A 13,457-nucleotide genomic window follows, 5' to 3' on the forward strand; every position below is an offset into this window, starting at 1 on the left:
AGTATGTGTTATATTTGTATGAAACTCAATAAACATTATTGTGGGAAAGAAAGGAAGATCACAGGACATCTCTGGGCCCCTCCTAAAGCCCTACAAGGGAAGGTCAACATAGGCACCGACTCCATGGGGCCTGAGGGGGCCCGAGCCCCCTCAAAAATTCGTTTGGGGGGGCTCCACCCCCCCAATAATCTCGGGCGCCCCTCCAGCAGAGCGCCACCGCCGCCCCTCCCCCAGCCCAAAATGCACAGGGTCGGGCTGCATGCCTCCTGCCCTCCCTCCCGAGCAAAAGCTCCACCCAATTTCCTTCGGAGCTGATTAATAGGCGCAGCACGCTCTCCCCTATTCGCTCACGAGGAGGCGGCGCCACTTTATCTGCATATTCATGAGCTTATTTATTATTCATGAGCTTTCGCGGGCTCCCCCAATATTTTTTATAAGTCGGCGCCCCTGAAGGTCAAAGGAATAAAACAGTATCTCTGAATCCATTTTTCAAACCAGGTTAGGAATTTGAGGCAAAAGGAGTACAGCCCTCCTGGTTCACAAAAATTCAGTGTACCTCAGCAAGGTTCTTGGATGGGGTGGGGGCTGGGGTCACGAAGAGTTGGACATAACTAAACGACTAAACAACAACAACAAAGGGGAATACATGTTAAGCAATGTTACAGATATAGAAGCTAGGTGCCAAATGGCTCCTTAAACCAGGGTCTCTAAAACGGAATGCCTAGTTTCCATTTTGGGGGCTAGATGGCTCAAAAGTCATATTTTTTTTATTACGACTTTTTGGCTCCTGAAATCCACTCTGATTGTGCAGATAAAATATAATGGATGGAATTCTACAGGATGTGTTGCTAGTGTGTGAAAACAGTCAAGACCCAAGGATCCCCTGGCATACACCTCCAGATGGTGGAGACACCAGGCACCATCCTGGCACCCAGGCATCTTCACTTGGTTGCCAGTGGCCAATAGCCAGGTGAAAAATGCGCCTGGCGAATTTCAAATGCTGATGGTAACAGTCCCTGCAATTTATAACTCTGCACAGTAGATTAGGATAGGAGATAGTGACTGGTTCAAGGTCAACCACAAGGAGCTTCATGGCTGAGCATCAGTGGTTGAGCAGCAAGGTTTCCTGGGTGATGGTCTAACACTCTTAAGCACCTCACTTCGCTGGCTCCCTTATGTGGCAGGGGGTTCATTCCCTGCCACTTTATCATTTTGCTAGGCTGGAGAAACAGTACAAATCAAAGAAGAAAGCTCCTACTTTTGCATCTCTCCCTGCACCCTGTGCTCCAAAATGTTGAATTTTACACGGGACAAGAGGATAAATAAAAGCATCTTCACGCTGGCCCAGCCCAACTCTTCTTGCCACTGGGTGGCATCTGACCACAATAAATGTGCCAATGTGTTGAAACATAATTGGAAGCAAATAAACGCAGGGCATTTATAGTTCTGAAATCCTAGAAGCAAAAAATGGACCTGCTGCACAGGGATTATGTAGCACTAGGATTCAGAGAAGCAGAGCTGGATCTGGGTATCAGGAACAGTGCTTCCAAAGAGGGAGATATAGATAGATACAGACAGACAGGACAGACAGATATTCCTTGTTTTAAACGTTCATTTTCGTAGGGGCTTTGAGTTTCACTTTTTGTGAACAGGGGACTAATAAATATAACTCTATATACATATGGACAATCCATATATAGACACACAGTCTATGCTGATAGTTTTCCTGAAGACTCTGGATTGTTTGGGATTCTACTGCACTTTCTAAAAAGAGGCCAAAAAAGTACTCATTGAGGTGTTGTACAAGTACAGGATCAGGACATTATTAGTACAAAGATCAGATGTCTGTAAACCTCCTGCTGAACTGTTGGGGGGGTGTCTCTTTTTCAGTGGGTAAGGAAATTACACACAAGCACTGGCAGAAGAAACGTCATGTTAAGCCTCTTAACAGGCCACATTTCTTAAGCAACAAGGTGTTTTAAAATATTCAGAGTGGCTAGCCTCCCGTGCCCCACATTGAATGCTTCCACATGCAGCCAGTTCCAATTTCTGTCAGCGGAGAAGGCGTTGTCATGTTCATACCAGCTAGGATTGCTGAAAGCATGGATTACAAAAGCCAACTCCTTTTGATTCTATTATTTCCTCCTTCAGAAACCTCAAACTGAGCTGCTATCTCTATCAGGAATCCAGTGGAAGCATTTCCTGAAAACACTTAAGGTAGATGATTTGGCAAGCTACACACCTTAGCTACCACGATGTTTGTTTTCCTAGTTCAACAAAAACATGGTGACATCCCCCAGTCCTCTGTTCAGTAATCTCTGCAAAGGAGAACAGCTCTAATACACAGGGGCTCAGTTCTGGCATCATAGCAAACGCTGGTTGAGTGTGACGTCTGAATTGACAACCCATAATCACAAATGCACCTCCAGAGGCCATTAAAATAAGAAATGCAGAGAAGACAGAACAAAAAGCAAACAAGTTGTTAAAGCATAACTCGCCTGTACACCTGGGAAAGTCAAGCCCAGTATACCTGAAGGAGCATCTCCACCCCCATTGTTCTGCCCAGACACTGAGGTCCAGCTCCCAGGGCCTTCTAGCGGTTCCCTCACTGCGAGATGTGAGGTTACAGGGAACCAGGCAGAGGGCCTTCTCGGTAGTGGCGCCTGCCCTGTGGAACACCCTCCCATCAGATGTCAAGGAAATAAACAACTGACTTTTGGAAGACATCTGAAGGCAGCCCTGTTTAGGGAAGTTTTTGATGCTTGATGTTTGATCGTGTTTTCAATATTCAGTTGGGAGCCGCCCAGAGTGATTGGGGAAACCCAGCCAGATGGGCGGGTTGTAAATAATAAAATTGTTGTTGTTGTTGTTGTTGTTGTTGTTGTTGTTGTTGTTGTTGTTGTTGTTGTGTTCTAAATTTACAGGAATACGAAACCGTGGTTTGGAAGGATGGGAATGTCCAGATTAAGCCAGAGGGAAGACCTATGTCAAGAATAATGTTCAGTTTCTCCAGCACAATAGTAGAATCATAGAATCCTAGAGTTGGAAGGGACCACGAGGGTGATCTAAGGACAACCCCCTGCAGTGCAGGAATATTTTGCCCAATTTGGGGCTCAAACCCCAGATTAGGAGTCTCGTGCTCTTCAAAATACATACAAAAAACCCCAGTATGGCAAGCTGCTAGTTGTTACCCCTGTTCTCGTAGAAAGAACAGTCAGTACTCTTGGACAGGACAGTCGCAGAACTTACTTGGAGAACCTCTCCATGAGAGCCGATGACTTGTTCTTGTTGACAAAAGACAACTCCTTGGCAGTGATCCTCAGAGAATGTGAAGTCCATTGCCTTCTGTTAAAGGGAGACGGCTCCATCTTGAAATGCAACAGCAACTAGAGAGCGAATGGGGGAAAAGATTTTACGTTGAATACTTCTCTTGCTCCATGGCAGACTTCTACATTTCTCTTCATTCCACTGCCTGCTCTCAAGTTGTTAAAAAAGAAAGGCAGGCTTAATTGGTTTCATGCTAGATTCCCTGAAATATGCCTGAAGATATCTTCAGTTGAATTACTAAAAAAGAAAAACATATCCACAGCAACAAAGACACCCGCCCCCCATCTTATAGTTGCGTAATCTGCGTTACAAGAAGAGGAGGTTACAGTTGAGGAGCCTCAGCAAACGCAGTTCCCATGCAAACACTTCTCAATGAGTTATGGATAAGTTCAACTGTAGTGGAAGCTTTATATTGCAATACTAGCTGATTATCTTGAAGGAAAAAAGCCAAGCACAGCAGAAATAATGGGTGGTAGCCAGCTAACTTATTCCACCTCTTCCTCCCCTCTCCTCCCCCAAGACTGTTCGCAGGGCAGTTGGAGGAGATCTGGGGAAGATGCAGAGAAAAGGGGGTTGTTCCATTGCACAAGCATAAATCCTTGCACTGACAAAATGAGTTAGTTGGCTGCCACTGCTCAAACTATTTTAAAACACAATTTGAAGTACCGTATTTTTCCATCTATAAGACGCCCCCATGTATAAGACACCCCCTATTTGGGGGGACCCCAAATTAAGAAAACATCCCTCAGCACTACCCGTGTATAAAGACGAGCCCCAATTTTAAACCTATTTTTTGGGTAAAAAAACAACAACTAGTCTTATACGGTACACGGAAAAATACGGTAAATCAAAGGCAATGAAATAAGCATAGCTCAACTCATTTATGGATCTGAAGCCTATGGGTGGCATTGTTTTCATTGCAAAGGCTGCTTGAAATGAATGGAACCCCGCCAGATGGGCAGGTATACTTCTTATTATTATTATTATTCATTATTATTATTGACACTAAAAGAAGAAATCTTGCCAATGTCCAAGCCCTACACTAACTATGGCACAACACCGGCTAAGAAGAACTAATCAAGGATACTGCAGGGAGCAGGAATGAATAACCTCTGAAGCATCTGAAAGGTAGACAAAAAAATTAACCAATAGCATCCTTTACCAAGAAGGTGAGTTAGCATTTCCCCCGAGTTACCATGAACTGCATGAAAGTTAGCAGCATTGTAATCTCTTTCCTCTGGATTCCATCATCATAGTGTTGTGAGTCTGGGGGTTCTAGACTCCCCCTAAAATGCTGGATCCAGTAAAGAGCTAGAATTTATTCAAGCTTCCTGAACCTCTGGATCCGGCCATAGTTAAAATGTAAGTCAGGGCAGCTTCCTCTGGAAACAGCCTGAGAGATGATGCTTTTATTATTTATTAAATTTGTATACCGCCGTTCCTCTGAAGATCCCTGTTCACAAAATGAAAACACCAAAATACATAAGAGATGGGCCTTAAAGGAGAACAGAAGGAGGGTTATTACTATTATTACTACTACTACTACAACAAATGCATAAAGTGTTTTCCCGAATACAGTGGTACCTCGGGTTACAAACGCTTCAGGTTACAGACGCTTCAGGTTACAGACTCCGCTAACCCAGAAATAGTACCCCGGGTTACGAACTTTGCTTCAGGATGAGAACACAAATCGTGTGGCAGCAGCGGGAGGCCCCATTAGTTAAAGTGGTACCTTGGGTTAAGAACAGTTTCAGGGTAAGAGCGGACCTCCAGAACGAATTAAGTTCTTAACCCAAGGTACTACTGTATAACATTGGGCAGAGCTGGACAGGGGGAGAGGGATAGTGTAAACAGCAACATCAGAAGGAAATGCAAAAAATGAATCATCATCAGACAGTGGTAATTACATAGTTAAAAGTTATCTGGTACCACAAATTTCCCTGACCTTGGTATGCCAATCAACAGAGATAATGTGCTAAAACCCCTTTGTCTCTGTTCAATCCGCAAGCAATAACATTTACGTTCCTGGTGAATTGAGAGCCACACTGCAGTCTCCCTTTGAAGTATAATTCGCTCCGGGGATGTTCCCCTAATAGCTTTTGAATAATGTCATTTCTGATGTCAGATTTGTGTCCATTTATTCTTTTGCATAGGGACTGGCCTGTGTTGTCCTATGAGGAATATAGAAAGGGCATTGCTGGCAGATGGTGGCATATATCACATTGGATGAGTAAGGGATGAATGAACCCTTGATTTGTGGATGACATTATTACGTCCTGTAACAGTACTGCCAAAGGAGACACAGGGACAGAGCGGGCATCGGAGTCTGCCAAAACAAACAACACGAAGCAGTCATTCAGGCAAGTTGACGGGCGAGGGAGGGCTGATTTTCCCACCTCTGCTCACTCTGAGATTTTAAGAAGGGGAAGAGATCTACTGAGGGAAGCGAGGTGCACTACATCAAACATCTTAAATCTCATTTTGCAGGCAGCCCGCAGGTGAAGGGAAGCTAACCAGGAGACACTGCCCACTTAAATCCAAGTTCCAAAACCAGATGCAGAGAGGCCCAACAGCAGCAAGAAGACCCTGTTCAAATTAAGTACGAGAACTGGTTCTTCTACTTTGCTAGCTTGGGAAAATGACCTGACCACAGAAACCAATCTAGAGGAAGTTACATTCCCCTGGGTGGAGGTTGACCCGAGGGACAGACTCTTTCTATTCTCTGGAATAATAAAAGGAGTAGCAGCAGCAGAAAATGACAGGAAAAGGCCACAAGAGCAGGGCTTGGCGAATTCAGTTAAAAGCACAGGTTCTCACGCACATAGGCATTCATAAGGGGATGAGAAAGCATAGCAATAACACGAAGCACTAAGCAGGGCAAATTGGGGAGGGTGGAGTACAGACGAGGGACCTTTGGCCTCAGACACAGCCAATTTTTAAGCATTTGGCAGGTTCCCCAACTTGCTCCTGTGTGCATGAGATCCAAAGCTGAAAATTTAAGCACGCAAGGGATGCGATCTGCTCAAAGACCGTACAGTGGTACCTCGGGTTACATACGCTTCAGGTTACAGACTCCGCTAATGCAGAAATATTACCTCAGGTTAAGAACTTTGCTTCAGGATAAGAACAGAAATCGGGCTCTGGTGGCGCGGCAGCAGCGGGAGGCCCCGTTAGCTAAAGTGGCGCTTCAGGCTAAGAACAGTTTCAGGTTAAGAACGGACCTCCGGAACGAATTAAGTACTTAACCTGAGGTACCACTGTATATCATAGCTATCAACCTTCCCTTTTTTTTGCGGGAAATTCCCTTATTCCAGCACAGTTTCCCGCTGCTATCCTGGATAGTTAGATATCCCATAGACTGTCCCTGGGACAGGTGAGGCTGCTGATCCCTTATTTTCAAATCTGAAAGTTGACAGCTATGCCGTATATGGACTCTCTGGGGTGTTTCCTAATATCACAATTGCAATGCATATTTGTCGGTTTGCCTGCATCAGTGGCTTCAGGTTAATGCACCTTCCAACATGTCGAAGCAGGTAATGAACTTTCACCATTCAACTATGGGACAAGAGGTTCCACGGCCGTCATTTGCGCAATCCAGGCAAACACGTTTGGCCCTTAGACAAGCCAGTACAGACTAGGCTAGAACCCTTCCCTTGTTTGTAGCTACTTTCCCGTGTGCCAATGTTTTCTCTCTTTCAAACTAGCATTTCAGCATGCTAAGCTCCCAACCCCTGGCCTGGCCACAATGTCGTGTCTCCGCAGTTTGTGTGAACCTTGCCCTAAACTGCCAAGACAGAGACAGCCGTCATACAAACCAGTGCAGGGACGTACGTTCATGTCACTTGGCCCTGGAATGGGAGCAAAAGTTTTTCTGTACGCCACAACAGATGTGAGAATATTGCTAGCGAAGAATTGGAAGAAACAAGATTTACTAACTATCGGAGAATGGCAGATGAAGATGATGGACTATATGGAACTTGCCGAACTGACCGGGAGACTCCGAGACCAGAGAGAAGAGACGGTGGAAGAAGACTGGAAGAAGTTTAAGGAATATTTGAAAAAATATGTTAATATTTAAAACTTAGAATAGCTTTGGAAGTGGATACAGGCTGTAGTGTTAGAATTAGAAGATAGGGTATTTTAAAATAGTATTATTTGCAAGTGATAAAAAAGTTATTTTAAGTGTGATTTTAAAAAATGGTTAGAAATTATGATATATATAAACTGCTAAAGATGAAGTAAAATGAAAATCAGATAGGTGGGACTCGGGGAAGCCCACTTAACAATATTTAGAAAAATAAGGATATGACAAGAATTTATTTGTATTGCTTGTTTTTCTGTTTGTGTTCTTTATTTGTGTTATAAAATGAATAAAAAATTGGGGGGGAATGGAACGGGCACAAAAGTTCGGCCTTAAGTATAATGCCACACAGCCGTTGCTCAAGGAAGTTGAGCAGTGCATGTCAACATTGCGATGGATCACCAGCTAAACATTGTGACATATTGCTATATATCGCGCTGTCTGAAATAAAGATGGAGGCATTGGCTGGCTTCATGGTTTTCCCCGCTCTGTGGTTTTTTGCCGGCTCCTGCCCTCGTGATTCGCTGCCCCCTGCTGGAGCCAGGAGAGAGCTGAGCCAGCCGAGTTAACAGGGGCTGCAGGAATTGAGAGAAGCATTGGCTGGCATCACGCTTTTCCCTACATTGTGATTTTTGCATAGCATGCGCACGAACGCACCATAATTCACAATGTATTGCCAATGTATTGCCAGACCCTGATGTTGGGAAAGATGGAGGGCACAAGGAGAAGGGGACGACAGAGGACGAGATGGTTGGACAGTGTTCTCAAAGCTACCAACATGAGTTTGACCAAACTGCGGGAGGCAGTGGAAGACGGGAGGGCCTGGCGTGCTCTGGTCCAGGGGGTCACGAAGAGTTGGACATGACTAAACGACTAAACAACAACATTGCCAGGTCAAAAATAATGAAACCGGCATCACGATATGGGCTTCAAACCGGTTTTGAACGATATATCGCGCAGCCCTAGTGCCAACTGGTGGCAGGTAAGGGGGGGGGGAGAAAGCTGCACACTAAACATAAAATTGTAGAGTTCGACAGGACCCTGAGGATCATGCAGTCCAATAGAGGAATATGTAGCTGTCCCATACAGGGATCGAACCTGCAACCTTGGCTTTATCAGCAACACCCTTGAACCAACTGAGCTCTACAGGCTGCTCTATACATTTGGATCCTTAGGGTATTTCATGTGCTTAAGAGGTCAGTAACATCCAGAATGCTGCAGCTAGACTGGTGACTGGGAGCGGCCGCCAAGACCACATAACACCGGTCTTGAAAGACCTACACTGGCTCCCAGTACGTTTCCAGGCACAATTCAAACTGTTGGTGCTGACCTTTAAAGCCCTAAACAGCCTCGGCCCAGTATACCTGAAGGAGCGTCTCCACCCCCATTGTTCTGCCTGGACGCTGAGGTCCAGTGCTGAGGGCCTTCTGGTGGTTCCCTCGCTGCGAGAAGCCAAGTTACAGGGAACCAGGCAAAGGGCCTTCTCAGTAGTGGCACCCGCCCTGTGGAATGCCCTCCCACCAGATGTCAAAGAGAACAACAACTACCAGACTTTTAGAAGATATCTGAAGGCAGCCCTGTTTAGGGAAGCTTTTAATGTTTAATAGATTATTGGATTTCAATATTCTGTTGGAAGCCGCCCAGATTGGCTGGGGAAACCCAGCCAGATGGGCGGGGTATCAATAATAAATGATGATGATGATGATGATGTTCTTAGAGGTCAGTAGCAAGAACACAACAGTCTGCATTAAGACAAATGCACCAAGTTCTTCCTTATGAGCCTCCAAGCAAACAAAAAGCCCGTCTTCTGCCTGGTAAAGCAACCAGTTTAGGGGGTACATGGCACTGCCAGGGGGAGCACAAAAAGCAATGCAGTAAGAAAGATTTAGCTCCACTTGGAAAATAAGACTGAGAAGCACAGAACATCAACCACTGCCAGTGGCATTAAACACCACAGGTGTTGCATGAGCTCACACATACGAAGGCTGCCAGCCATTTAAACGTGGATTAAGTTTAAATAAGTTTGCATTCCACCAAAACTTCGCTATGGACCCCTTTCTGAGATACTGCAGCATAAGGATTTAATATTAAAAGGTGAGCTTTCTTACCAACACTACTCGGTGTGTTGCAGAGACACACCAGCAACAAAATAGCCTCAAACAATGAATAAGTGTGCCACTCAATCTCAGCCCTGAAGACTAATCCTGCAGATTAAACTGACTACATATATAACTCTCCTCCCTCCTGCTCTTTCTTGCATTAGACTAATATTTTATGCCACTGTATCTCACTACATTGGAGACTTTTGATAGGCACAGCTCCACAATTTCATATTACATATTCACTCGGCAATAATAGGATTACGTTTGTTTACAAACCGATTGCGACCTTAATTTATATGCTCTTCTTTACCGCTTTAAAAAAAGGGGGGGTGAAGCTTCTCCAACTGCAAAGTGCCGTTTTAAGTGCCAATATGAACTTTCAGGTCTACGGGTTTTAGCACTATTGATTTCGGCAGAACGCATCGGTTCCATTTAACTGTTCCATACTCTGCTGTGTCAACCGCCAAGAAAGGCTTTCCGGAAGGACTGAACTACGCATTGTGGAAGACCCCATACAGGGCATTGGCCTCACTCTTAGGCCTCCCTGTTGCCCGACAAACTGAGCATGCTCTGGAACATTTGTCTCCCTCCACCTGCAGTTTCAGGGCAGGACCGGCTCTCGCACCCAGAGCTTGCTTGCCAGTACTGAGCATCTCACAGACGGATGGCTGATAAGCTTCCAAGGAAGTCCAGGGTTCCCTCCGAACAAAATTAGCAGAGGCCATCCAGGTTGATGGCTTTCACTCCCCACCTTTTCCTCATGCATGCACTGGTTCAGGACAGCTAAGTGGCTTTTGGGTTTTTTTCTGGTTAATGTTTACACATGAACACTCATCTGCAGAGCAAACATTGCCTAGGTAGGTCCTCTTGCCGCTCCCCATGAAACAGAAGCTTTGGAGAGCGACAAATGTGGACTTTAGGATCCCAAAGCAGCCTTGCATGGTTTAGGGAGTACAGAAGCTGATCCATAGCTGGGGAACCAGTCAGCTTTGCTTAAGTCAGGAGTTCTGAAATTCAATACAAGCGGCGGGGAAGGGGGGGGGGAAGGTACAGAAAGCTTTAACACAGAGACTGCTAGGTTCCCCACAGCCTCCTCAGCAACTACATACAAGTCAGAAGCAGAGAACAGCACGTTCTGAAGCAACAACAGAAAACTTGCAGGCTTTTGCTAAAGCTCAGCCCCTTCCAGCAAGCTTCAGCTGTGACGTTCACTCTGCCCTACAAATTATTGCTAAGAAAAAGAGGGTAAGAAAGGTGAAAGTCTGAAAGTGATTTGGAGAGTTCAGTAGCTTTATGGCTTTTTTCTCCTCGGCCTAGAGTCCACTTGCCCTCTAAACGAGCGCTTAGAGCGAAAGGTATTTGCGACTCACCTTAACGACGAAACTGCCTCCACAACAACTGAGTAAGAAGCTTACGGAACTGCAAAAGCACCAGAGAATGTTTTGCCTTTTTGTGCATCTGTAGAAACATGCAAAGGCACTGGCACACGCTTGTACTTTTGCCAAGAGTACAAATATTTTCAGGTACATCTGGGAGCCAGGCATTTCATAAGAGTTTTGTTTTTCGATTATTAGTGGGAATTAAGGGGAAAGTTTAAGATAAACAGCTTATTTTGCGAACATTACGCTCTGGAAAACTCAAGGATTAAGACAATACATCAGGCTGGTCTTAATAAAAGTACCTCTCAATTTCAGGGACTTGTTAAAGCCCAATATTGTGATGCTACCAATACAATAAAAGCATTGCCCCTTTCCAAAGAAGTTATGAAAGCGTGAGGCTTCTGTGGAGATCACACAAATTTTGTAACAGATTTGCATCAGAGCAGCAATGATTCAGTAGACAGTTCCTGCATTAATCCCAGGGAATGCAATATCAAATGTCCTGGACCCTGCAGCCGGGGAAGCATGCATACATTTTATCATTATACCAGCAGTGTGGTTCACTGTGTAGTGACACGAGACAGGGCCTTTTCGGCTATGGCATGCCACATGTGGAAGAGGCAAGATGTCAACTAGGGTGGCAGAATCCCACCGCCAAGTCAAAACTCACTTTTTCTCCAGGGCCTTTGGAGGGACTGAACTGGCTGCCCACGGGCTTGAACTTTTCACTCTGCACTGCTGCGTTTTACCAAAGAGAGTTTTGACTTGTATAATATAATTGTTTTAGAATAACATGAAGTGCCTGCAGTCTATAGGATACGTTGGTCTACAAATCTAATAAATAACATAATAAATATTTGTGCTACGCCTGTAAACCATGTCCGAAGCCATGATTATCATTAACATTGGCAGGTATTATGATCGAGACAGCCAAGGGTGTTGTTTGTTTCAGAAGTGATAACATTACCAGTCTGTTCGTTTTCCCTATGAATTTCAGTCTGCATTCTCTTTACTCACATGGACGTCACTAAGTAAACACATTGCGGACATATCTAAGGTTTCTCATCCCCAGAAACCTTTGGGTGATTACCAAGCGCATTGTTAATCTTTAAAGGAGATAAAAGTTTCTTAGCAAACACGAGATGGTCACGTCACTCCCACTTCAAAGTTATCCATTCCGGGATAAGGGAGGAATTTTCACTGAGTGCACCAAGGCTACTCCAGAATGAGTGGACATTAAATGGCTGTCCACTTCCTTCAGTTGTCCCTCACCTGCTCTTCCGAGTTTCTTGAAGCGCTGTAGTATTGATGTTAAAAATACACACAGCTCTCCTGCAATGATGGCAGTTCTGTGTTTGGGACGCTCATTATCTGTCTTATCCAACAAAGTTTGTATATTCCATGTTCCAAAGTTCAATTGTCTTTTATGACCGCTGGGTGGTGACCCCACTGGGTGCGGTAATCCAGTCAGGGAAACTGGGAGGCAGACTATGTTCAGGGCACCTTTTCTAGCCTCTCCCCCTTTTGGGGGTGAGCAGAGCAGATCCCAAATAGGGCTGCTCAGTCATGGATACAGCTGCCGAGCTGCTCACCCGCCTCATTCCTTGAGTCAGAGCAACTGAATCTGTATCCACCGCCCATGTGCCAGTTCATGACTAGGGGCTTCCAGATTTCACAGTCCTGCCCCCATTACAATTTGCTGGCCGCCATGGGACTTTTGGGGTTTGGGATGGGTTTTTGGAAAATGCCTGTGCGTGAATTTATGTGTATAGGTCAGTGCACGCTGACCAACACACAGTCTTCACAGTAAGGCTCTATTCCGATGGCATGAGTATCACGACGACTGGTAGATTCTTATCTGCTGCAGCCTTCATCCGCCTTCACAGCCGTCATAACATAAGGCTTGTTATCATCCACCAGTTCTGCCGTTGAGGACTTCTTAGATCATTCTTTGTCTAGCTCCTTCCCTTTGACCTTACTGCCCTGGGTGACCCTGCTGGGAGTATGAGATTCCCAACGGCTTTGCTCACAAGGATCATAGGAACGTGCAAGCCCAGTCACCACGACAAGGTGAGTCACTTACAGACTCACTGTTAAAACCGTGTTCATGGAAGACAATCTTACTTGGCTACAAGCGACCGCCCAAAGAAGCAGAAGTTGTCCACTTCCAGCCACGACTGCAGCATCACACCCAAACTCAGTATCTATACCAGCCTGCCTACCCCTATGTTACGGTGTACAGATCATCTCAGGGGTCTTCTCCCTTCCAGCCACACTACAACTAATCTGAATTATGCAGGGTGGAAAACATGAAAACTTAGAACTGTTTTTAAAAGAGGTTGTTCTTTAAATAAATTTCACACAAAGTTCTAGTTTAGATCACTTTCAGAAAACCTAGGGAACTGGAGCAAGACTACTGTTCACTCACGGAGTTAAGGAAATGGGCAGGAAACTTTATGCAGTGATAAATGTAGCTTTAACACTGTTCTTTAACCTTTGATCAGTCAGAATTATGTGATGTGGCGGATAAGAACACCCTACCTTCAGATGCCACTCCTTAACCAACAG

At 45.1% G+C, this 13,457-nt stretch overlaps 1 protein-coding gene across 16 annotated transcripts in view; it reads right to left on the minus strand.

Moving 5' to 3' along the window:
- LIMA1 (LIM domain and actin binding 1) overlaps window positions 1-13,457 on the minus strand; it is a 68,464-nt gene that overhangs the window by 47,903 nt on the left and 7,104 nt on the right. For 8 of the 16 annotated variants that reach the window (XM_083489963.1, XM_083489965.1, XM_083489964.1 and 5 more), the window contains exon 2: window positions 3,250-3,386. In XM_083489963.1, the coding sequence (XP_083346089.1) occupies window positions 3,250-3,368 (119 nt within the window). In that variant the 5' untranslated portion in view covers window positions 3,369-3,386. Of the gene's footprint in view, window positions 1-3,249; window positions 3,387-10,880; window positions 10,992-13,457 lie in introns of those variants that run through there. The other 8 variants (XM_083489962.1, XM_083489961.1, XM_083489952.1 and 5 more) reach the window with 6 other exon arrangements.

The sequence above is a fragment of the Podarcis liolepis genome, assembly GCF_965112155.1.
Source record: "Podarcis liolepis genome assembly, chromosome: 2".
Taxonomy (NCBI): Eukaryota; Metazoa; Chordata; class Lepidosauria; order Squamata; family Lacertidae; genus Podarcis; species Podarcis liolepis.